Raw genomic sequence first — 26,401 nt, 5'->3', positions numbered from 1 at the left:
TTGCTTGTAAGATTTGCATCGACTCCGCCCCTCTTCCCTTGATTGACATAGGAAGATCACCCACATCTTTAAGACGATTGGAGGAGCACTAATAAGAATTCTCTTGTAACAGCGGCATTACATTAGTTGCTTAGCAACCATTCACCGCACAGGAGAGGCCACCCAAGTTGTGCGACCGCCAACAGTGCGATAAGCAGACATACTTTCATGGGGAATCTTGCACTGAAGCGCCGAGCGGCAGATGCCATCAGAGTTGTTAGCTACTAATCACATTATAATTTAATATCTATCGAGATCGGCTTTGTTTTTATTTACCACTGGGCTGAGAATTGCCGATCTTGTTTTTGAATAAAAATTTAAATGGTGTAATTACTTGTGCACACACTCCATAGTGCGGTCTCGATTTGTACAGATAATTACATTTTTCTGCCGTCTTCTTGGGCGGCCCTTCAATCTAGATTCGGTCGGACTATCATGTGAAAGCTGGCAGACGAAGAGGATGTCAACACAAAACTCACTTCTATTCTGCTGCTGAATTTGACAGGAGTGGCCTCCCCCTGCTTTGATGTTTTGCCATAATTAGCTAACCACAGAAATTTATTTCCTTTTCTGTAAGGTTTTGTTGTGTACTTTATAACTTTTCTATAGTTTGGTCCACAAAAACGAACTTTTTTGCCTAATCTAGTATCTTAACTTTATAGACCAGCTGATTGTCACTTGTCTTGTTGACAAATGACGTGAAATAATGGAAGAAGGAAGCCGCGCTAATCTTAAAGCTTTAATCGTGTACTTTTTATGAACTATTTTAAAGCTTTATTTAGTACGATAATGTTATTTACTAATTATATATATCTTCTTGTAATATATGAATACCAAGATGATGTTTACATAAAAATGTTTCTTAGAGAAGTGATTAAAGACGATATGAAGTTCCTGAGAAATAAGTATATTTTTACTTCCCAAATAATTGTTATTAAAAAAAAAAGTACACACATTAATAATAAATCCCAGATTTATAGCGTTTATCATACAGGGACTATTGCATATATTACTGATAACAACCTGCAACTTGTATAATAATATTAGAAAATTCCAAACCTTCCAATTAAACTCTGTTACGGTACAAGTTAACTGCTCTATAAGAACCTTATTATCTCTTACATGTATGTATCGCCGTATGTTTGATGTATATTGGCTTCCGATATACAAGATTTGGTTCAGGATAAGTCATAATTTATAGTAATCACATGTAGATAGTAATTTTAATTCAGTCTAAATGCGGTTCATATATGTAGTTTGATCCGGAATTTGTTTTATATTTATAATTTTTTATATAACTGAGTTCAGTGCCTGGAAACGGACCTTCCATATTCGAACATAGGGGCTGGGAATAATATTCAATTGCATTATGAGACTCCAAAGAATTAAATAAAATTCTTAAAACATACAGAAGATACGTGTATAGTATAGAAGTGATTAAAAGGAAACTGACAATACAACCGTTTATTACATTTACAACAGTAAAATGGTGAAATTTAGCCATACCATTAATTTGAAATTTTCACAGAATTTTTTCACGGATATTTTTTATTTTAATAGATGTTTGCTATTTTCACAAATATTTGTTTTTTTTACACTTGTGAAAATAACAATGTTATTCAATGTCAATCGGAACTACTTAACTAATATTGTCAACAGGAGAACAAAGAAATAAATGTAATAAACAGAAAATCCAATGTTTTTAGTTAGATGTAAAAAATTATTTTACTCGTGAGACGGGATTTCTTTAAATATATATATAATTTGACTCATTGCTTCGCACTCGAGAAAATATTTTTAAAAATTCTTTCCCACTCATGAAATAAATACCGTATATTGAATGTCCTCTTTATATTTTTTATACAAAATTTAAAATATTTCCAATTGATCACTTGATCACATTTTTAAAATATATGTATCTGGTATGCATTTGATTTAAATTTTATCGGGAAGATAATGAATTTTGTATTGGCAGAGATACTTTGACTGACAAGGAGGTATTGTTGTCACTCAGTATAACCGTGAAATGTGCCACAGCACCAGATCTGTCAAACTCTAGCGCAATGACAGAATGTTGTCTGTCTGTTTGTCAGATTCTGATATCAGAGAATGTCGTTAACGAGGCAGTGGTAACCGTTTACGTTAAATTGGATTATCCCCCTCCCACATTTATTTGGTTTGGGCGGGGGACTTTCTTGCATTATGTTATATATGTTAACTGACAATGAAATATTTATTTCTTGTTAGAAACTAGATGTACCTGACAATTGATTAGTGACATCCTGTAGCCAACCTGTCAAAGGAGATAACTCTAATCAGAATCAAATGTGACTGTAATGGCTTCCTGATTATATTTCCGAAAGTAGAATTCGATTGAAAAAACTGATGATAACGAATAGTGATTTATCGTATAACTAAATCCTTTAAACAAAACAAAATGTGAACGGGCAAAAAAAAAACAAACAAACAAACAAAACGGCCAGGTACACCCCTGTAGACTGGTCACACCCTCGAGCTCCTCTGTATTGAATACGGTAAACAGAGTAATCGTAGTCAAAAATGATATAAAAAACCATGGTATGACAATTAGTATGAAACATGTCAGCTAATCGTAATCAAAATAATATAAAAACCATGGTATGACAATTAGTATGAAACATGTCAGCCAAAATACTACCTAAGGATAGGTTGTAGTTGCAAAGAAGCTCATTATAAGGACTATAGAATTAGAAAACTGCTGACTTTAAACAAGATTGTTTAAAGCTTTGTAACATCAACTTATTTGACAGTAGCCTGTCTCGATTTAAGAATTGATCAAAATGTAGAACGTTCTAAAAAAGAACGAAGAATGATCTCAGAATATAAAACAAAATATCAAGTGACCTCGTTCAAGATGCCTGGATATAGTAAATCACGATTTAAAAAGAAAAAAAAAATCACCAAGCATCCCAATATGAGTGAAAAATTCTCAACGAGACGGTTAAAGCAAACAAACAATACAATGTAATGTAATGTTTATTTACGTTCTCGCCGCTGCGAGGTTAATAGAGATTTTTTTTTCAATTTTTAAAGAAGAAAAAGAAAATATATTAGGTTTTGACTATATCATTTCATATGTAATCTCTTTCAACACAAAAGATAACTTGAATAAGATTCTCTATCAGCTATGTATATAATTTCTAAACTTTCAAATCTTACCATTCTCTGGCCATGTTTATACACATGTCGTGGACTTGGTGCAGGAAAGTATATGTAACGTGTGAAATGGTCACCCACTGAGTCTGGCATTTGTTTGAGTTGATGTGCCCACCCACCTCCCTTCTGGGAAAAATTCCTTGTTATGCGCATTCCACTGGGGGGGGGGGGGGCTTCACAGGTGGCCTCTCGAGGTGGCCCCATACCTCTTTTAAGTGTTTTTAAAAATCAATACAAGAACACTAGGTGGTACATTATATTTTAGTTTGCTTGAACCCAAAGTACTTTGTGACTCCCCCTTTTCAATATTTACCGAAATCGACTCCCCCTCTGGTGAAAGTAGAAATTATTCCCGTGCCTTCCTTATAAGAGTATTTACCACTAGTAATACTGCGTAAATATTCTAATACATTTTTTTGGTCACTGACATTCATATCTATTTATGAGTTCTGCAAGTAGATCCGAAGTGTTTGTGCATACTGGGTGGCTAAGCCTGGCAAACTTCCGATGGACATGTACCTTAGATATTGTATTGTTCCGTGCGATATAAGGAATTTGTGCATTTGAGTTACAAATGAACTAAAAAGCTGTGACCTGCCTTTCGGCCGAGTATGAATCAAAGGAATTGGACCCCCCCCCCCCCGCGTTTAAGGACCCTCTCTATACTAAACGAAAATGTTTTTCGGACATTGAGAAAATTATATTGTATAAAGGTGTAAATATTGAACTTATTTATATCATTTTCAACATAAGGTGCCTGGCTTTTACCCCCAGGAAAAATGTTCAAAGTCAACAAAGTTTTGATGAACAGAAATCACTGCTGTTTACCTAAGTGGGGAAAAAGCATGCAGATGAGGTGTTTAATTAATTTATATTGGCCTATCAAAATGTTAAGAATGCTTGAATTATTAGAAATTGATAAATAAACTGTAGATTTCAATTTATTTTATTTCAGATCTAAGGGCAAATTACTCTAACTACATAAAAATAACACAGAATCAGAACTCTTTAGTGTGCCGTGTTTAGAGGGTTCTTAAAGCGACTTCCCATTCTTTTTCCGACTCTCCCAAAGTAACGGTTAGACAAGGTGCTTAATTTTGAATAAACGATTATGCAAATGAGGAGATAACAAGCGGCCCAGTGGTGTTTTAAGCAAAATATTATGTTTATAGAGGGTGTATCTTTTATTTGGCTTGAGTGAAGTACTGGGAGTACATACAAGTAAGGAAATTGAAGATAACGAACAGTAATCAAGCTCAAAAGTCCATAGGAGTTATAAAAATTTGGAGCAGAGCAAACACAGATCTTAAAAAAAAAAACATTAGAGGTGGGATCAGGTGCCAGGGAAGAGAAAGCATCCCCTGTAGACAGGTCACACCCGCAGTTTGCTCATTGTCATGATTGGGCAAACGGAAAAATCTGTACACAGGTTCAGTGTAAAAATAATTGCCTTACGATTTGTATATGAAAAATGCCAGTCAACATTCGACTTAACGATATATTGTATTTGCTGACAAGGTCATTGTATCGACCATAGAACTTGTGAAATGTTGACTTTGAAGGGGCCTGGACACAGATTTGAAGTTAATTTTTGCTCAAATTTTCTGTATAAATCATGACTTATATGTTGCTACAGCATTTCACACGAAAAAATAATAAAAGCGTGTTCAGAAACTTCTTTTAACTGGAAATTATTGAAACTACGAATTTCGGGACGCGTTTGATTAACACATCCTTGGACTTTCACAAAGTAAACTTTATCCTTAATAGTAAAATATTAAAACTATAATCCAGAAAATTCAGAGTAGAAATGTTAGAGGCAAAAAAAAAAACTCACCAGTATTGTCAGTCCGTGCTCAGTGATGTGTGAAGAGTTTAACAAATTGAGCACACCTGTTGAAATGTTAACATTAACTATAACAGAGTTCGTGCCCTGTTTACAAAAACAGATGTTTGACGTGATGTGAAGAAGAATGTAGTTGTTATTGAATTCTAAGAATATTCATGTAAGTTCAGTTCATTTAAGGACGACGGACCTAATTCAAAATTTCGCGCCACTGCGCAGAAAACCGCGCAAATGCATTGAATCAAATTGACTTAATTATGTATTGCAAAAGATAAGAAATATACATTTTTAATTCTTTTAAAGATATTCAAACTCAAAAATATTGTAAATATTTCGATTTATATTCATTTGTTGATTTTATAAATATATGATTTATTTGGCCAATTAAGGTATTTTCATTGAAAATTTCCCCCAAAATGTGCCTTACACCTGAGTTCAACATGCCCCCCCCTCCTCCCTGAAAAACCTAAGCCGATGACCCATTTATTTTTGGCATAATTTGCTAGTAAATTGTCATGTTAACATTGTCCTTTAATATGAATAAAAATTCTATTGCAGAATTTTTTTCAGTGATCACTCTTATACCCTACACTGGCAATTCCCCATTACTTCCTATAGTAATTATCGATTTCCATCGCCAACCTCTGAAACGCTCCCCAATAAAAATCTATATCGATGACCATGTGATTTTTTTTTATTGATTTTAACTCACCAAATGTCACTTTACCTCATATTAAAATTTGAATAAAAATCTATTGCAGAAATGAATTAGGTCCGTCGTCGGTAACTGGTTTTATTTTTTGAATAAGCGTAGAAATTTAAAATGTAAACAACACAACTGTGTCCAGGCCTCTTTAAGGACATACGCAACGTACCTTACCTACTGATAACATTCAAGATATTCTAAATTTAAGATTATAGTGTCATCAGATGTTCATAGACAAAAAATCAACATGCATTACCAGGGGCTTTTCAAAGATATCAATGGATGAAAATTCTTGGATGATTTAAAGAAAAATATATAAAAAATACTAAACATATAATCTAGATGTTTCTTTTATCCAAAATTGTTTTAGAAAAAGTGTACAACACCATATATAGACATTAAAATACAGCACACAGTTCCTTCAAGAATTGGAACTCTTCAACTCCATGGAAAAAGGCAAAAAAGTTCAAACTACGTTGCGTATGTCCTTAAACGGGTCTGTTGATATCCTTGTATCATCAACTTATTTGTCAATAGCTTGCCTTATTTTAAAAAAATTGTTCGTACGAAGAGCTTGCTCTTTTGTATCGAATCAACTCGGAGACATAAACTCCATATGCAGCTGATGATGGTATATTGCTACATAATTAAGGGAAACTGCATGACGATAGAAAAGTTCAAGTCATCACATTTATCATAAAGATTTCTTAATTGTTAGGTTATCTTTTTTTTCTAGTTAAACATCCATATACGGTATGAAACAGATGTGTAAGACTATGGTGTCTTTTATTTCCAGTAACTGGCGTATAATTTAGGGTCCGGAGAAGTCAAGAGAAAAAAAAAACCTCAGACCAAAAACAGAAAATCTCTGAGTCTCATTATCAGCAAAAGTTAATTTTAGTATTTCCTCAAACTCGAGTATCTGAGATTTGGCACGTCAACTAGTTTTTCTTCTACTCTTGTCCTATGATCCCCTACACTTCGTTATCGGGGACCCCAATAACCAAGTGCAGGGGATTATGGGACAAGACTAAACATGGACTTTATTATTTGAAAAGAAAAAAAAAGGATAACTTGGAAAAGTCTTCCTTGAAAATATCAAACCATATAGGATATGACGTATATGATAAACTTTAATTTGTTGCATCAATAAATGTACATGATTTTTGGTGTATTATATAGATTTGCAAGAATCCAAAATTCATTGTAATCTAATGACAGTATTCTTGTATAGTTTGGATCCTTATAACTTACTCTTACATATTGGAAGACAACCTTAAACATATCACACTATGGAAAAAATAAATAAGCTTCACTGCAATTGATGTCAGAGGTCCCTCAATATCCCCTCACAGAAAGTACATTGATTATCAGTTCTTTTCCAAAACTCTTCTTATTTCAGAAAAAAAAAACGTAAATGACGAATAATCCGTTGACTTAATGACCAGTAGGTCATGAGCTGCCACACCTCGTCAGACTGTTTTGGGGATTATCGATCTCGCAATTGCTAATTATACTACATAATAAAACCCATTGATTAAATGACAGATATTTATCTTTTTAAGATGTCTCTCTCTCTCTCTCTCTCTCTCTATGGATCTGTACAATGTGGGTGTTATATTGAGTCTTGGTTTAATGGTTCCTTACGGATTCTGGTTAAGAGAGAAAGTGATCAAAAGTCAAGAGAAATTCAATTGTAAGATTTTACAATATTGTGGGTGGAGTTTGGAGACGACACATTACCACTCTACGGTGACTGGTATAGGACATAGTATGACTTTTTTTATTATTATTTCGCGGCTAAGAAATTAAACTTCAGAAAATAAAATTCGTGGGAAGGGAATTAAATTCGTGGCCACAGAATAGAAATTCGTGGCCATTTTTTTTTCTTTTTGGTCCACATTATGTTAGTAAAGGTAACGGGTTTAAAATTGTCTTTCCATCTTTGCTTTTCTGCAGTCAGTCATAAACCGTACACAAATTCCAACGAAAAAGGTTTCCCTTGATACGTTATACGTACAATATGTACTTATCAGAATTTTAGAACTCTTGAATTATACCCAGCCAAAAGAGATTTTTAAGTTGATATAAAATACCTTGTATTTAGTACTCTCTTAAAATAAAAATGTATCGCACAAAACCATTCGAAACAATTTTATATTTTTTTGTACTAAACAAATATAAACGTGCTTAGATTATAGTATTTAATCATCAGTAACTCATATGCAGTCCCAGTATTTAATTCATGATGTGATCATAAATCACAAAAATTATATTTGAAATTTCAAACTAGCAGTTCATAAACTCACGCATACGGCAGAAATGAAACAAAAACTTCCATTTTATAAGATGAATATTATTCTTTAGAATTAGACGATCACACATCAGGGGAAATTAATCTACGCAAAGCCCTTCTCAATACATAGTATAACAAGTACATGTATAATAATTGGTCTGTAGCCAAAATTTTATTGTTTTTTCCCTTTATATTCCCATGTAAAACTTTGATCCCCCATTGTGGCCCGACCCTACCCCCCAGGGTTCATGATTTGAATAAACTTGAATCTACACTACCTGAGGTTGCTTCCATATTAAAATGACTAATGGCGGCTTTGCTGTTCTTGAGATTTTTTCCTATATATTCCTAAGTAAAACTTGGATCGCCCATTGTGGCCCCACCCTACCCCAGGGAGTCATGATTTCAACAAACTTGAATCTAACACAACCTGAATACTTCCGTATTAATATGACTATTCATGGCTTTGCTGTTCTTGAGAAGATTTTAAAGATTCCTATGTACCAGGTAAAAATTTGATCCCCCATTGTGGCCCTACCCTACCCCTGGGGTTCATGATTTGAACAAACTTGAATCTACACTACCTGGGGATGCTTCCATATAAATATGACTAAACATGGCTCTGCTGTTCTTGAGATTTTTTTCCTATATATTCCTATGTAAAACTTTGATCCCCCATTGTGGCCCCACCCTATCCACGCGGGTCATGATTTGAACAAATTTAAATCTACACTATGTAAAGATTTCATATAAGTTTAAACTTTTTGGGGGGGCAGTGGTTCTTGAGAAGATTTTGAAAAGATACCACCAAATTTTACTAATTCTTCCCTTGAAAGAGGTTGTGACCTTCATTTGAACAAACGAAAATCCCCTTCTCCCAAGGATACTTTGTGGCAAGTTTGGTTGAAATTGGCCCAGTGGTTCTGGAGAAGAAGTCGAAAATGTGAAGTTTACAGATGGACAGACAGACAGACGATGGACAAATTCCTTTCAGCTCAGGTGAACTAAAAACAATCTCATACCATGTGCTATACCGGCCAATGTACCACTCAGACTAATGGCTGGATAAGCTTTTTTTGTTTGTTTGTTTGTTTGTTTTTTTTTTGAGAAGACTTGCTCGATTTTACATCTTTCATTGTTTCCTACGCACACACTCCTAGACACAGATTTTCTATTGAATACACGGTTCTTTATTTTTTTCTCAATGTATTATCCAGTGCCTTTTGATTTTTATTGAATTGTCTCGATATACTTCTTTAGCAGCTGAAGCTGAGAGTTCACCAGTGGCATCCACTCATTGTGAAACACCTGTATTATACAAGACACAAGCTGCCAATACAAGGAAACATTTCAGAAACCTACTTTACACGGAAACCTGATTATTCATATACAATACAAAACGTAAAAGGCAAGTACTTGTCCAGGGCCAAGACAAATTTTAATATTTCAACATTACCTTACTCATCAGAACTTAGGGATTTTATAAATGCTGACATAAGTCACATAGACAGACATTCCAATATACAGCACATGCATTATAGTTACCTTTAACTTATTCTCTGGTTTGTTTACAATATACCTTTAATAAGAAAACAAGGTACTGGTTTCTGATTTAATACACATTGTACACAGAGCTAGTCATGCTGGTACTGTGTTGTAATAGTCCTCTTATACTCAGTGGCACTACTGATGACTGAATGTGAAAAAGCTTTGCCGCATTAAAAAAAAATCATATGACAACAGTCTTATGTTTGCACGACTCCAAAATGAGAAATGAATCAAAATGAAAACAAGACTTTATAAATATTACTATCACTGTCTGAGTTTGTGTTTTCTGTTAACAGTTGTTAATCACAATTAACTGTATAAATCATCGTCCCCATCATCAAAGTTCCCTCCCTGACCTTGATTTGGGGGATTACTGCCACTTTGTTGTCCTGGAAACCTGTAATTTATAAAAATGTCCATTAGCCTTGGTTTTTGATGTATCACTACAAATATTCAGGCCCCAAGACCATAAACTGAGAAAAGGTTTATATCAAATTTTATATTTTGAGGATCTTTTGATTTTAATTCTATATACAAGCTTGAAAAGGTGCAAGTTCCTAAAGTATTCAACCAAATTTTCATTGACTTACTGTATTACTTCATTGAAAATTTGGTTTTATTTTCTTGATTAATTTAAAAGTTCAACACATTTGAAATTTGGACTTAGGTTGTTTTCAGTTTATTTTCTTGGGGCCTGAACATTTTTCGCTTCCAATGTGTCCAATACAAGGCACATTTATGGCAAAATTTTCAACTTGTTATATAATATTTAAAATATAATAACTCAGCATAAAACCTTGATTTCAAACTGACTTAATATGATGACCCTATTTATCTGGTTCAACTATTAAAGAACACTCCCCCCCCCCCCCCCAAACTCTTCCCCCATTGTTCTGTTTTTCTCCATATTTTATAGAAGATTACTGTGCAAATCTGCATCAAAATTTCACATGTATAATGTATGAACAATAAAATATCTGCAGTGATTACCTGAAGTTTCCACCAAATCCTCGACTCTGCTGTAGTGTTTGAGCGAACATCTCGTACTTCCTAATGTCATTGTCACTGACAGACCGACGAGCAAACTTCATTGACTCCTCGAAATGTGCCCTGGTTATTTCTGGAACTGGGTCAAAGTCCTCAATTTCCTGAAATAAAGACCAGTAATAAACAGCCACATTACAGATTTTCGATTTAAGTTTCTGTTGGTTAAATTTTAATAGTGTCTAACTTTGGGAAGGATAACTTTAGGTTTGAGTATCTGTTGGTTAAACTTTAACATTGTCTCACTTTGGGAGGGACAACTTTAGATTTAAGTCCATGTTGGCAAACTTTAACATTGTCTCACTTTGGGAAGGACAACTTTAGATTTAAGTTTCTGTTGGTTAAACTTTACTTTAGCTTTAAGAATCTGTTGGTTAAACTTTAACATTGTCTCACTTTGGGAAGGACAACTTTAGATTTAAGTCCATGTTGGCAAACTTTAACACTGTCTCACTTTGGGAAGGACAACTTTAGATTTAAGTCCATGTTGGTAAACTTTAACATTGTCTCACTTTGGGAAGGACAACTTTAGATTCAAGTCCATGTTGGTAAACTTTAACATTGTCTCACTTTGGGAAGGTCAACTCTAGATTTAAGTTTTTGTTGGTTAAACTTTACTTTAGATTTAAGTATCTGCTGGTTAAACTTTAACAATGTCTCACTTTGGGAAGGACAACTTTAGATTTAAGTATCTATTGGTTAAACTTTAACACTGTCTCACTTTGGGAAGGACAACTCTAGATTTAAGTTTCTGTTGGTTAAACTTTACTTTAGCTTTAAGTACATGTATCTGTTGGTTAAACTTTAACAATGTCTCACTTTGGGAAGGACAACTTTAGATTTAAGTATCTATTGGTTAAACTTTAACACTGTCTCACTTTGGGAAGGACAACTCTAGATCTAAGTCTCTATTGGTTAAACTTTTACATTATCTCACTTTGGGAAGGACATCTTAAACCAAAAGATCTTTTCTCATGAAAATAACAAACATAAAATGATCACTCAAACTTACCATGTCTGCATTAGGATCTCTGTCCCTCTCTCTTTCCATTCTGATTTCAGCTTCTATAGACTGTCTGATGGCTAGTTTACAAGCTCTTTGACAAATTTCTGTTAGATCTGCTCCACTGAAGCCATGTGTCACCTTGGCTAGGTAATCCAGATCTACATCCTGAGCAATAAATATTAGTGTAACAAATTTACTTCTAAGGAAGCCTAGTCCAAATTAGTCTACATCTTGCCTAAACTCTTTGTCTCAACTCTTGCTAGCAATACCAATCACATTATTTTTGCAAACACTTTACGTATTCTAGTTTGGATGATACAAGAATGGGAAGATGTGTGATAAATTATGTTTAATTTGAGTAAGTTACCAGGCTGAAATTAATGGTAAAATACATGTATAAATTTTCCAACAACAATTACTTCGAGACTCTTCATGAACACTTTCAATAAGAGTAAACTGTGTACACCTAACTAGCATTTGACATTTGTTTACATGGTGAGGGTACCTTAGCTACTGGAGACTTTCTGAGGTTGGCTTTGAGGATGGCGATTCTGGATTTATCATCTGGCAGAGGAATGTAGATCAGCTGATCCAGACGACCTGGTCTCAAGATGGCAGGGTCAATAATGTCAGGTCTACAAATATTGACATAAACAAAATAAATTGATGTCAGGTCCAAACAAAAATTACAGAAAAAAAAACAAAATTAATTTGGACCCCATTATTAACAACAAAGTTAGGTCTGTACAAAAAATTGATATAAACAACATAAATTTGGACCCCATTGTTAAACATCTTAAACCTGTGAGAAATCTAGGAATCTTTAAGAAAGCAAAGAAACTATATTTTTAATTTCCATTATCAGACAAGAGGCCCAAGGGCCTTAATGGTCACCTGAGTATAATACAACAATTTAGAAGTTAATTACACTGATAGTTGAAGCTTTGTTGCCCTAAAGCAAGAGAAGTAGGAAGATCAGGATCAACAAAATAATTACTCTAGTATTCAGTATCAACTCATAAATTAAGTTCTAATCTGTCCCCCACTTAACACTATGCAGACTATTAACAAACTATTAGTGCTTCTGTACTATTTTTAAACCCATATTAAGACCTCTAGCATTGACCTCTCTTATGGTCTTTGAAGAACTTTTAATAAGATAAGTTATTTTTGTCTCATTTTTATTCATCTATTACTTACAGGTCTACCTGTTTATTAAAACTAAGAAAGTACTTTTTTAATTATACGATAAACATTCTTGCATAATTATCTTATTCTATTAACCTTTCAAATACGTTATTTACAGTGATTAATTATCAAAGGTGAATGGAAAAGGGGAATAACTTCTCTCAGTAGAATACAAATTAATAGAGCCCTGCCCAGGACCAGAATGCTTAGACCAATGGTCCAGATGTTTAAAAATCTGGTAGAAATACGCTTACTCATATCATTTAAACTTTTACTCAGTTTGCTTCCAATATGCCCAGAAGCAGAGAAGAATTTCACAGGTTCAATGCATTTTCACTACAGATTCAACAAAGCCTTACCCTAACACCAGAACCCAAGACCAAGGGTCAAGAAATTTACAAATTTGGAAGAGTTACCCTCATCATCATAACTATGGACTTCAAAGAATTAACACTTTTCCACTATATTATCAAAAGCCCCCCCCCCCCCCCCCTCGTTATGCCAGAACCCCTGACCCTAGGACCACAAGATTTAAAAATTCTGTTCGAAGCTCCCATTTTCATCATAGCTAAGCAATTTATTTATCAGCTCAACACTAAGGAGCAGACAGGATTAATTAATGATTAATAGAATTAATGCTTTTTCACTATATAATCAATAGAGCCCCCCCCCTCCTCAAGAACCCCAAAAACTGAGGCCATATATTTAAAAATTTTGGAAGAGGCATCCTTGTCTATCATAATCATGCACTTAGTTTGTTTATATAATCTCCAGTAGCAGAGAAGAAGATTTTCAAAGAATCAATGCATTATCACTATATAATCTATAAAGCCCCGCCCTAACACCAGAACCCCTGACCCTGGGGCCATGAAATTCACAATTTTTGAAAAGGCATCCTTATGCATCATAACCGTGCACTTAGTTTGTTTAAATAATCTCAAGTAGCAGAGAAGAAGATTTTCAAAGAATCAATGCATTTTCACTATATAATCAATAGAGCCCAACCCTAACACCAGAACCCCTGTCCCAGGGGCCATGGCTTTCACAATTCTTGAAGAGGCCCACCTCCTCATCATAACTATGTACTTAGTTTATCACCTTAATGCCCAGGAGCAGAGGAGAAGATTTTCAAAGAATTAATGCATTTTCACCATATAGTCGATAGAGCCCCGCCCTAACACCAGAACCCCTGACCCTGGGGCCATGAAATTCACAATTTTGGAAGAGGTACTCTTGCTCATCATAACTATGTACTTAGTTACTTTATTTAATATCCAGAAGCAGAGAAGAAGATTTTCAAAGAATTAATGCATTTTCACTATATAATCTATAGAGCCCCGCCCTAACACCAGAACCCCTGACCCTGGGGCCATGAAATTCACAATTTTTGAAAAGGCACTTTTGCTCATCATAACTATGTACTTAGTTACTTTATTTAATACCCAGGAGCAAAGAAGAAGATTTTCAAAGAATCAATGCTTTTTCACTACATGCATATAATCTATAGAGCCCCGCCCTAACACCAGAACCCCTGACCCTTGGGCCATGAATTTCACAATTTCGGAAGAGGCACTCTTGCTCATCATAACTATGTACTTAGTAACTTTATTTAATACCCAGGAGCAGAGAAGAAGATTTTCAAAGAAATAATGCACTTTCACTATATGATCTATATAGCCCCACCCTGGGGCCAGAACCCCTGACCCTGGGGCCATGAATTTCACAATTTTGGTAGAGGGCTCCATGCTTATTACAATGATGCCAACAGTTTGACTGCTTGATGTCCAGGAGTAAAGAAGAAGATTTTTAAAGATTGCATTATTTTTGGTGGTTTTAGCCCCACCCCTCAGGCCCCAGGGGGGCAGGGACCATGAAATTCACAATTTTTGTTCCCCTTCACCCATAGATGCTATATACCAAATTTGGTTGAAATTGGTTGAGCGGTTCTAGAGAAGAAGTTAAAAATGTTCAAAAGTTAACGCACGACGGACGACGGACGACGCACGACGGCGGACGAAAACAGATAGCAATAGGTCACCTGAGTGACTCAGGTGACCTAAAAATATTTCCAACTTTAATCTGTACTTGTACAAAGTGACTTTGAGCATTGTCTCTCACCTGTTTGTTGCACCAATGATGAAGACATTTTTCTTAGCTCCCATACCATCCATTTCTGTCAGGAGCTGGTTAATCACCCTGTCAGCAGCTCCACCTATACATAAACAAAAATCCAATCACTCAAGAGTCTGAATACGTCAATTGTTTCCTTTTGCAACCAATATAATTTTTTTCTGTACTTTTGGGTATACTGTCTTACCTCCATCCCCAGCATTTCCTCCTCTGGCTTTAGCTATGGAGTCCAACTCATCAAAGAACAACACGCATGGGGCAGCTGACCGGGCCTTGTCAAAGATATCTCGGACATTGGCCTCAGACTCTCCAAACCACATGGTCAGCAGCTCTGGGCCTTTAATGGAGATAAAGTTGGCCTGGCATTCGTTAGCAATAGCCTTGGCCAGCAGAGTTTTACCACATCCTGGTGGGCCGTAAAACAAGACACCTTTTGAAGGAGTCATTCCAAACTTCAAGAACTTCTCTGGGTGTTCTACTGGGTACTACAAAAACAAATAAATACTTTAACCCTGTATATCTGCTGGTAGTTCAGAATATGAAGCAAAGACGTTCCATTACTTCACTTGTTAATGTACCATTTCCATCATTTGAAATTACCACATTTTCTATGATAATTTTTTTTTCATTTTACAATGTTTTCATTCTTTTTCTTTACCATTACATGTGGATGAAGCAAAAGGGTGCAGAGAAATTGGTATACATGAAAAATGTCAAGAGCCTTTGTTCAGAATAATTTGAGAGTAAACATACATATTAGGTTTTATTGTTACCTGGACCAATTCCTGCAGTTCTTTCTTGACATTCTCCAGACCTCCAATATCGTCCCAGGTAACAGAGGGAACCTCAACACAGGTTTCTCGTAAAGCGCTGGGGTTACTCTTACTGAGAGCCCACTGAAAACAGGCACATGATAAAGTGTTACTTCAGCTTAATAATAATAAGCATAAGTCCTTTTAAGTCTTTATATTAATTGAGGATTTCCAAACAAAATGTGGTTTAAAAATGAAATGAAAATTTTACAAAGATTTTTAGCTACATAGAAAAAAATTCTTTTTTAACAATCAGCTGTGTATATAAACTATGTTATTATGCCCAGCAGAAGTTTAAAATTTAATGTAAATCTTTAAATAAAACTTGATTATGTATATGAAAACTTACATTACATTACATTGTATATCAAAGGATGATCTTCATTTCTGTCATTTAACATTATGTCAAGTATAAACAATGTTACACACATACCCTGAAGTCCTCCATTGTAACAGCCAAACTGTCCAGGACTTCAGCATCAATGTGTTCATCCTCAAGGTCAATCAAGTCCATCTTCTCACGAATTTGTTGTAGGGCAGCTTCTGAACACAATGCTGCTAAATCAGCTCCTACATGACCATGGGTTTCCTGGGCAACTTGTTCCAAATCTACATCCTCTGCAAGCTTCATGTTCTTTGTGTGAATTCTCAAGATTTCCAAACGCCCAGTGGCATCAGGTATTCCGATGTCAACTTCTCTATCAAATCGACCTGCAACCATTAGAAAACACTAATTTTTACCTCAGTAAGACAGAATCACAAACATGATCTTTTAGCATATTTGGGGCTGGGAAAGTCATTTAGAAATCAATTAACTTTGTATTAGAGATATTGAACATACACTGAAAATTTCAAACAATTTATTTCACATAATGTTAGAATTCATCAGTTTTCAATTAACTAGCATATATGTACAGCCGGTAGAAGTGTATATCTACTGGCCGGTGTAGAATTTTCCAGTAAATGATCAATGATTTTGAGGAACGTTTCAGTTTACAGGCAGTCAGGCACCATCTTACCGAATCGTCTAAGAGCTCCATCCACACTGTTGGGTCTGTTTGTGGCGGCCATGACAATGACATGTGCCCTCTGTTTAAGGCCGTCCATCAATGTTAACAGCTGTGATACAATTCTTCTCTCCACCTCTCCATGTGTCTACAAGGTTTACTGTTATCAGTACTAGAAAAACATTGGTTCTTCATGTCTTCATAAAGCTCAACATTAAAATTAATGTGACACTAGAGTACCATGTCAAAAGCAGTGGGTTAGTGTGCCCAACTAAGTTCTACATGCATACAGTCGGAATAGCAAAGAACACTTAGTATGATACAAATTAATCTAATGTTAATATGCAAAAGAAGTATGAGAGCAATAAACAAATCTAAATGTAGATCATCATTATAAGTCTGCTCAAGGCATTCTTATTGGTACATAATACGTTACTACAACGAGTCTGCAAATGACATGTCATTACCTTTTCACGTTTGGGGGCTATAGCATCCAATTCATCAATGAAAATGATAGCGGGAGAATTCTTCTCAGCTTCCTCAAAGGCCTTCCTCAAGTTACTCTCTGATTCTCCTGCCAACTTACTCATAATCTCAGGACCTAAAAAAAAGAACATTTCACAAATCTGAAGGCTATTCTGGTAAAAGTTATCAGAGAGACCATGGACTAAACAATTACTTCCTGTATCTTCCTTGGAGGTTTTCAATTTTTCGTATGTCAAATGGTCAGGGCAGATATTTTTAAATTATACTGTTAATGAAGGAAAGTACAAATCAAATATGACCTAATATTTTTGGTGCAATTTTTTTTAACCTCCCTTCAAATAATATTATTGCAAATTTATAATTTTTTCTATAGAAGAATTTCTTACCATTAATGAGAAAGAAAAATGCTCCCGTTTCATTGGCTACAGCTCGGGCAATCAGAGTCTTTCCTGTACCCGGGGGTCCATATAGCAAAATACCACGTGGAGGCTGTGATATAAAACAGAATAAAATGGTCAAAAAGCTATATTCTCTATAAATGCAATATTTTGTTCCCTGAAATATTTTTCTACTTTTACATTTACATTTTCAATTCATTAGAAGTTTACAGGACAATTAACCATACTGCACAGTCATTGCACAGCTTTTTATTCTAAGATATTCCAAAGTACTTAAGTTCCAATTATGACCATTATACATATACTTTATATGCTCCTGTTTACGTGTGACAGACCTTGACCCCTATAGCCTTGAAAAGCTGTGGATGCCTGAGGGGGAGTTCCACCATTTCTTTGATTTGAGCCAGTTGTTTACGACAGCCTCCGATGTCATCGTACCCGACCTCATTCAGCGCTTCTTCTTCCTCCTGTCATAACAAACACTGAACATTCAGCCTTGACCCAGGCATAAAATAATCAAATCATTTCACTTACATGTATGAAACAAACAACTCTAACAATTCTCGGATTGCCTTAAAGAATAATTTTAATTAATTTTAATTTTTAATTAATTCCTATGATTCCAAATGTATTTCTTATTGTTCCTTATATAAAATTTTAATCTGCAAGAATAAATAGAGACAACTGTTCCTATCTCCATTCATTAATAACTTCACTTGACCTTAGGACATGGTACATTTTACTACAACCCAATGGTGGTCCAAACATGCACTCAAAATACAAAGGAAATAAAATTAATTAACCTCTCTTTTGACTGGTTCCCCTTCACAGTGGATGACAGTGTCTGGTGCCACAATACAGTAAGGATTAGGGTCTGTCTCAATGACCTTGAACTCAACCCCTCTCATTCCTCCTCGCACCAAAAATATGTCACCTTTTCTGATAGGTCTGTAGGCTTCCAGAAAGTAGGGTTTCAAGTACACCTCAAACAAATTTCTGAAAAAATTAGGCAAATTAAATTACGTCAACCAAGCCAAAAAAAACAAAAAAAAAAAAAAAACAACAACAACAACAAAACTCATAACTGCCAACAGGTGTATTATTTATCTAATTGAAATGAAGTATTTGAAACATTCAGGAAGACCTTTATACAACCACATGCCTGAATCCTGTTCTTAGATTATCCAAAAATCACATGTACAAACATCATGCACATGTATACAATTTTAATGGAGCAAAGGCTTGCATATTTATATTTAAAAAAAATGATAAAAGCATTAGCTTTGTGCTTGGTCATTACTTAACTGATGAATGTAACACATTGGAACAATGCATAAAAGGTGTATGCAGAGTTGGGGAAAACATTGTGAGAGCAGAGATAATTCTGGATAAAAGCAACTTTTTCTAAAAGTTTTCACTGCTTCAGATATTGTGTATTCAGTGAGTATTTGTTCATTGTTGATAAATTGATATGGTCCATAACTGCACGTTTTATTTATTTATTTATTATTTTTTGATACAGAAAAATAATTGGCAAACAGATGAATTAATTTTTTTTATTCAGCCAAAAATATTGTTCTGACAAAAATGAAATTCAAAACCTCAGATCTCAAGAGAAAAAATGGAAACAGTCAATAAAAAATGCATTTTATTGACCTCAGCAATTAGCAACATACGTAAAAGGACTTAAACACTGCAGAAGCATGATAAAAAGGTTCTAATAATCAGATATTTACTTCTTTGGATGAATATTCATTGAATATTCATGATCTTTTTTTTTTTCACCAACAAGCTTACGTTATGCATGCTAAAGAAGTGCAAGTGCTGAAAGCAATGAAAATTGTCTTGAGAATGTCATTTTTAACTAGGGACGTCAAAATGAGCATAATTCATTAGTCCATTATTTGAAGGTTTTTAATCAACTAGAAATCAGTTATTCATTCATTTCTGTTTACTTTTTTTCAATAATATATGTTCTTTATTTAATTGCATACATATTCTGGGAAAACTTGGAAAGATGAAGGGGTATATTTTTAAACACATAGCCATTACCTATGTACATTAATGTAATTTCCAATATAAGTAATTGTTCAAAATTTTGACAAGGTAGAGACTAGGATGAATAAAGAAAAATCAAACATAGAAAGTTCATGTACATTTTTGCAAGTTTATTTCAAAACACTTTGATTCTTTATGTAAATTACTGTCTCTTAAGCACCTGTTTCACAAATAAAGTTACTTATAACACAAATTTATAACTATGGTCAGATTTTGCTTCTATTTGAGTGCATCATAATCATTAGAAAGAATGTTCATTACAAAATTATATATTATATGACACAATGTGTTAGTTATATTAAACAGTCAGGGGCATAATGCAAACAGGTTATTAGAAAAATAACTTATATAAGTTAGTGTACACACACAAATTTTTTTTTAATGATAACTTATGTAAGTTACTTTTATATCCTACTTGGACATTGATTTCAAGGGGGTTTCGTATTTCCTGCCAAAATGTATTCCATTATGTAATACAAGATGGAGTGCACAGACTCCAATGGAGAATTGGTGAGGAGGTGGAGACAAATAGCATTTTACTTCTTATTTTGAAGAGTTATTTACATTTTTTGGTCAATTTTTTATCATTAAATAAATGATTTTTCCCAAGACTTTGGACAATTTTTCTGGATCAGGGATCGACATTACAGTTGTCCGATTGCCCTGGACAAGTAAATTCTCAGTTCGGGCAAGTGAATCTTACGACGTACCTGTCCGATCGGGTAAGTGAAATAGAAATGTACATATTTATTTAGTTTACATCAATTTATATAAAAAAACAATAAAATGAAGATTTGATTTCTGCCAGGTACCTGACTGACTGACATTGTTTTTGCATTTGGAATTCCTAGTCACAATTTCTGGATTATACCTTTCATTTGAAAATCGGGTTCGTTATTCCAGGTTTTTTTTTCCCTGATAAATTTGCTGTTTGTCTAACATCTAAAATGTTAACTTATTTGGATATTAGATTATTTATTCACTCACAGAATGTAAGTTCAGTGTAACACAATGTATCCTCATCAAAGTAAAGATCGATGTATGTTACGTAGCAACTATCTTCCTTTAGCGTTGTTTCACAGTTATCTCAGAAAATCACGCGTTGTTTCACAGTTATCTCAGAAAATCACGATTCACAAGAGAATCCTACCGAAAATAATTTTTTAAAATATGAATTTCATTAAAATGGAGGGTTATTGCAATATGGCAGTGTGTGTTAACAGGTTAAATTTACAAGGACAGTGATATACATTTATGTACAAACACAGCAGCGAAATTTTTTCAGGTACCTCACCTTGCCAAATTGACAGTAGTGTATTTGGTCACATTATTTCTTGTCATAACATTTACAGTAATAAAAAAAAAATTCTTCTGAAGTTCTTTCCTTATTTTGGGCAACAAAGTTTTGCATTCGGACAAGTCAAAGTTTGAGATTACTTGCCCAAAGGGCAAGTAAATCTGAAAGTTAATGCCTATCCCTGTGGATTGAGCAGGGGTTGAAATATATGGTAGCCTGACATCTGGGGCTTATTGTTTTAGACTCGGGCTAGCTTATTTAAATGTAATGATAGTCCATCGGACTAGCAGACCAGGAAAAAAATCCTCGTCAGTTTACTTTTGTTTGCTATGTAGACAGGTTTCTTTTGACCGAGAACTAGTTTAATTTGTTTCCGTCACCAAAGCATTTGAAAATTTACTTGTGTTATATTTTCATTTTGCACAAGAAATTGCTGGGTGTTACTTTGAGGTTTGGGCTAGTATTTTTTTTATTGATCAGTAGCCCCTTGGCTAGTGAGTTTTCCAGGAATATTTCAACCCCTGATTTAGCAAGGTTTAAACTTAACCAAAGATTTGTTTTTGTCTTGGTGCATGAGCAAAAACCTTTATTGCACAAGGTGTAAAGTTAGGGAGAAATGACATAAAATAACTTAAACAAGTTATCATTTTATTGAAACTATTTTGGAAAGATAACTTGAGTTACTACTGATGGGAAAAAGTAGGACAGAAGCTAAGAGAGGTAACTCACTGTGACCAAAAAATAACGAGTTATTTTTGACAATAACTTGTTTGCATTTTGCCCCTGACTGTTAAATGTTTACTTTCTGTAATTTTTGCTTTTATTCACCAACATAATTAGCCACATTACCGGGTAACTATATTTTAAACTTACATCACAGATACAAAAATTTCCAGGTAGCATTGACCACATCACTTACTTTTTTTTTCTTTAAATTTTTTTGGCGGTGTAACCTTTTGCATTTTACAAACTGATTAAAGATTCAATATTTATCTGTTTTTAATACTAGGAATTCTGATGCTAATCCCATGTTAATTTAATGAGCTCAATAATCCTTGAATTATTTACAGCACTGTTGATAGTGAGGCATAAGATACATCAAACTTCATCAATGCAATTGCATATGAATTCTAAATATTTATGACTGGTTGTTCTGATATTACATAAATACTGATATAGCTTGCTAATAAATGTATACACTTTGTATTTGAGCTAAGCAATATCTCATTGTTGGATTTTTTAGTAAGCTGACATGAATGCTAGTCATGCTGACAGTATGCTAGTCATGCTACCTATACTTGCTGGCAATGCTGAATGTTTGCTGGCTGAGGCATGCTGTTTCTTGTGATTTTAAATTTTATTTTTTATATATAGAAATGCATTTCCAAACTTGTCATTAATCATAATATCCATTACAAGTACAGGTCTTTTCATTATTTGGAAAAATTAATCAATTACAGTTTTTATTACAATAATGGAATTCAATCATGTTATTTCTGGCACATATACTTTTAAAAGATTACATTAACCTATGCTGTGTGCCATCGCTCGAACATACATGTATCTGTGTTTTTCAATTGTCTGTTCATCTCTATCTGCAACTTCATCTTGCTTATTTCTGTACGTTGCTTTGTCAGTTTTACCTTTGTCTGTCTGTCTCTTTGTGTACAATTTCATCTTAGCTCATAATTTTGATTTGGTAAGATGGTAGCATATGAGCTTGAATAAATCTTATTGGAATAAGAACAGTTCCATGGGAATTTGGAGAGCGAAATTCTTGTCTGATTTGCAACTTTGTAATGAAGAAATATTAACTCATACAAGTAGCTGGAAATATGTAGTGTAAATGTAATATCAGCAGTTTATTACATGGGTGTGTAACATATCATTTCCCAAAAAATGTATCAATATCATATCAGAGCATTTTAAATCAATGACATATTTTAATCAACTCATCAATGACAGCCCCATCTTATACATTACCTGACCGGACCATCATTGCTGGAACAGTGAAATCTCTGATATTCACGACACATTTTTAGGAGTCTTAAATGTATACGTACACAGAGCTATTATGGTTCTTAAGACAGTAAAAGTTACAAATCCACTAAAAATTGCATTGATGAATAAAATTCCCTCAAATTATTTAAATCAATGCTTTGTTGCATCCCCCCCCCCCCAAAATGTACTGTTAAATTTTAATATGGGATTTTAATGATTTCATTATTGTACCCCTAGATTGACATGTACTTGTATCCTTTTTTCTATCCCCTCCCTTCCTTACCCTGTTAGTCCCTCCACTGTGTCATCAATAGGCAGAACATGGATCCTTTTCCCGTACTTGACATCAGGACAGGCCTGAATACTGTAAACATGGAAGAAATATTTACAAAAAACATATCTAACCTATAGCTCTGTTATGCATTCTCAGTTATCTGTTTTCTTTTCAATTAAAAATAAAACAATTGGTTTATAAGTTCTTACAGTATTTTTGTTTTTAAATGTGCGATTTATGGACCAAAGATTTCTGTGTCTTGGTCTTTTACTTTACCTGACAACATCCCCCAGACGAACTCTGAGGTTGTTACGGACACATCTGTTGATTCGGATTTTGTCGTCACTGACGGTGTCGTCAGACAGGACAATACAAACTGTGTCCTTTCTACGCTTTCCCTTCAGAAGAACTGTGTCGCCACGAAACAACTGTAGCTCATCCATCTTACCCTAAACAGAGGCATTCAATTCATACTTCAGTTACAAAATTCTTTATCAGTAATCAACCCAAATTATTTTTCTATTAAATTACTGAGAACAGACTACAAATATGTGTATGTAATTAACACGACTACTCATCAAATAAAGAAAATCCTACATAAAATTATGATTTAATAGTTTTCTTTTTTACTAGTTTATCTATCAAAATTTATAAAATATACTTTAACTGCCAGTCTGGGATCAAGTTTGTACCTGAGAGAGTGAAACGACCGAGTTGTCCTCATTGATAGCTTCCTCCACTAGTAGTCTGTTGGGGCGATCTTTCTTCTTCAAGATAGCTGTTGCTAAATCATCACTGAAAAGTCACATCATTTATTGGATTAGTTAGCTCAAGTAACAATGTACCAGTATTTAGTCTATAGAATCTGATAATTACATTATGAAACATAAATAAAACAAAATTTCATCAGATGTTTGCCATGTGAGCATTCCGCAGATACCTCATCTCTGCAAGCAAAGGGTTATCAGTCCAATACACTCCCCACCCACAAACCCTCATCAGATTATGCCACTGAAAGTTGTGATATTTTGTTCGTTTCACTCCAATTTAAAGACAACTGTTGCATTAAAAAACTGACAGATGAACATTCTTATATAAATGATTCTGGGCTCAAAAAGGCCAAAAACTCATACTTTTTAATTTTTCTTCATTGCTCACGTGATCTCATATATATGGAAGTCGCCTATGGCGACACTATATTTTAGCGCGTTTTTTCTGGGGACCAGTAAAGTTGTTCCCAGGGATTTATCAGGGGTTTGTGGGAAATGTAGATCATTAAACCTCTTGGCTTCAAAGATGCCTGGATCCTCTGGCAGAATTGAAGAAAGTCAGAGGATTCAATATGTTGTACATGTTTGTTTTTTTTATTTCCTGTTCATTGCTGAACTGTAGGCACTGAAAATTCTTCTCCATGTAAAGGAAATAACACTGATAAAGTGGCTTCAGTAGACTTCAGATAAAAAATTAAAGCCTTATAAATGTTATACAAAATATCTTTAGTTATGTCTTCTCCTATTTGGCTAATGTTGTTTTTTTTTATTTAATTTTCTTGTATTAACATAAGTAAAAGTCTTGTCATAAAGTATATCATTTTCTTAAGATTGGGCATGTGAAAAATGAAAGTGAAACTAAAATTGTTACACAATTTTTAGTGAAACAGCAGTTTTGAACCTGACTGCGACACGTTCGTATTTAGAACATGACGTCATTATGTAAACAGACAAAGGGGATCCAGGATTTCCCCGAAGTTGTTAAAATTTTGAACACTAAAAATGGTACCTCAATTGTTTTTTCTTAAGATTTTAAAAATATTTTATCTTATTTAATATGTTCAGTATAATCTTACTGGGGAAAAAACTGAATTGGACATGCTTACTGTTCGAAATCGTCTGCAAATTCAGACATGTTCTTTGTCCGATGAACAAAAACTATATTTATAAGAAGAAAAGCTTTTGTATTTCTTCAAATTACATTAATTTAAGCGAAAAAACAATTTTCCTTGAAAAATCTTAATTCATGTAAACTGAAAATAGCAGATTCTTGATATGATGACTTGCTGATTTTGAATAAATACGAGACTACCGGCGTAAGAAATTTTACAAAAATAACATGGACTTCCAAGGAAATATTTACTTAATATGAACAGGTTAACACAATATCAAATGAATGAATTGCTTACTTTGTTCCTTCTGCCATTTTGTCTATTATTTATGATCTATGATAGTCTTTCTCAAACACAACTTCACGACGCAATGTTCGTGAGCACAAAATGGCTGTTTATATTGTAAAACGAAAAATCTCGAACGTAAACATTACATTTCCGGAATATAAATAAACCTGACGTGTACCAATGAGTCGCACCTATTTGGCAAAATATGACCTAACTAACACACATATATATAGAACTTTTCATTATTCATATAAAAGAAATAAACAGAGTTAGGATACAATTCTAATTTTATGTAGTTTTTTTTTTAATATAAAATACGGAAAAGCTTTTTCGCCATGCGCTCGGCACTTTGAAGTGAAAGTTGCGGGTCCTTCGGATGAGACCTTAAAAACCGAGGCCCCGTGTCACGGTAGGCGTTGGCACGATAAAGATCCCTCACTGCTCAATGGCCCTGAGTGCCGAGTAAAGGTCAAAATTTGAAGCCCTTCACCGGTATATGGTGACGTCTCTATATGAGTGAAAAATTCTCGAATGGGACGTAAAACAATATACAATCAATCAATCTTCTTCCCGTTCAGTGCAAGCCGCACTATGGCACTATAATCTTAAGCTTTGCAGTGGCGTAGTACTTAGCTACCCCGTATGCTTGTATGCCAAAGCATCCACATTATATTTCACCAAAATATCAAAAATAAATCAAATAAATTAGAAAATTCTTTCACGTACATTTCAATATTTGTTTCATTATTCGAATATAATGTGTTAATGCAAATTATCTTCACAAAAACACATTCTGAGAATAAATTTATATCATTTCCAAATATTGTCAATATTTCTGTGGAGCTTCGAGGGGCTTCAACCCATTTATCATGCTGGGTTAAGGAGGGGGGGGGTGATGGA

At 34.3% G+C, this 26,401-nt stretch overlaps 1 protein-coding gene across 1 annotated transcript; it reads right to left on the bottom strand.

The window, feature by feature from the left end:
- Nucleotides 1-9,680: 9,680 nt before the first annotated feature.
- LOC133200838 (transitional endoplasmic reticulum ATPase) lies at nucleotides 9,681-25,634 on the bottom strand. The gene is made up of 17 exons (XM_061336654.1): nucleotides 25,511-25,634; nucleotides 24,024-24,126; nucleotides 23,608-23,780; nucleotides 23,341-23,421; nucleotides 18,505-18,697; nucleotides 18,037-18,168; nucleotides 17,690-17,792; nucleotides 17,285-17,418; nucleotides 16,830-16,965; nucleotides 16,244-16,521; nucleotides 15,772-15,894; nucleotides 15,186-15,483; nucleotides 14,987-15,080; nucleotides 12,186-12,315; nucleotides 11,687-11,845; nucleotides 10,621-10,778; nucleotides 9,681-10,027 (listed from the first exon to the last, which is right to left on the bottom strand). Exons 1-17 carry the CDS (start codon nucleotides 25,525-25,527, stop codon nucleotides 9,940-9,942), a joined length of 2,400 nt encoding a protein of 799 aa, XP_061192638.1. The 5' UTR covers nucleotides 25,528-25,634; the 3' UTR covers nucleotides 9,681-9,939.
- Nucleotides 25,635-26,401: the final 767 nt, after the last annotated feature.

Source organism: Saccostrea echinata, unplaced genomic scaffold, assembly GCF_033153115.1.
Source record: "Saccostrea echinata isolate AGI-Se365-2 ecotype Australia unplaced genomic scaffold, CSIRO_AGI_Sech_v1 ptg000041l, whole genome shotgun sequence".
Classification (NCBI taxonomy): Eukaryota; Metazoa; Mollusca; class Bivalvia; order Ostreida; family Ostreidae; genus Saccostrea; species Saccostrea echinata.
Note: the sequence above shows the minus strand (reverse complement) of the source record. Positions and strands in the feature narration are given on the sequence as shown.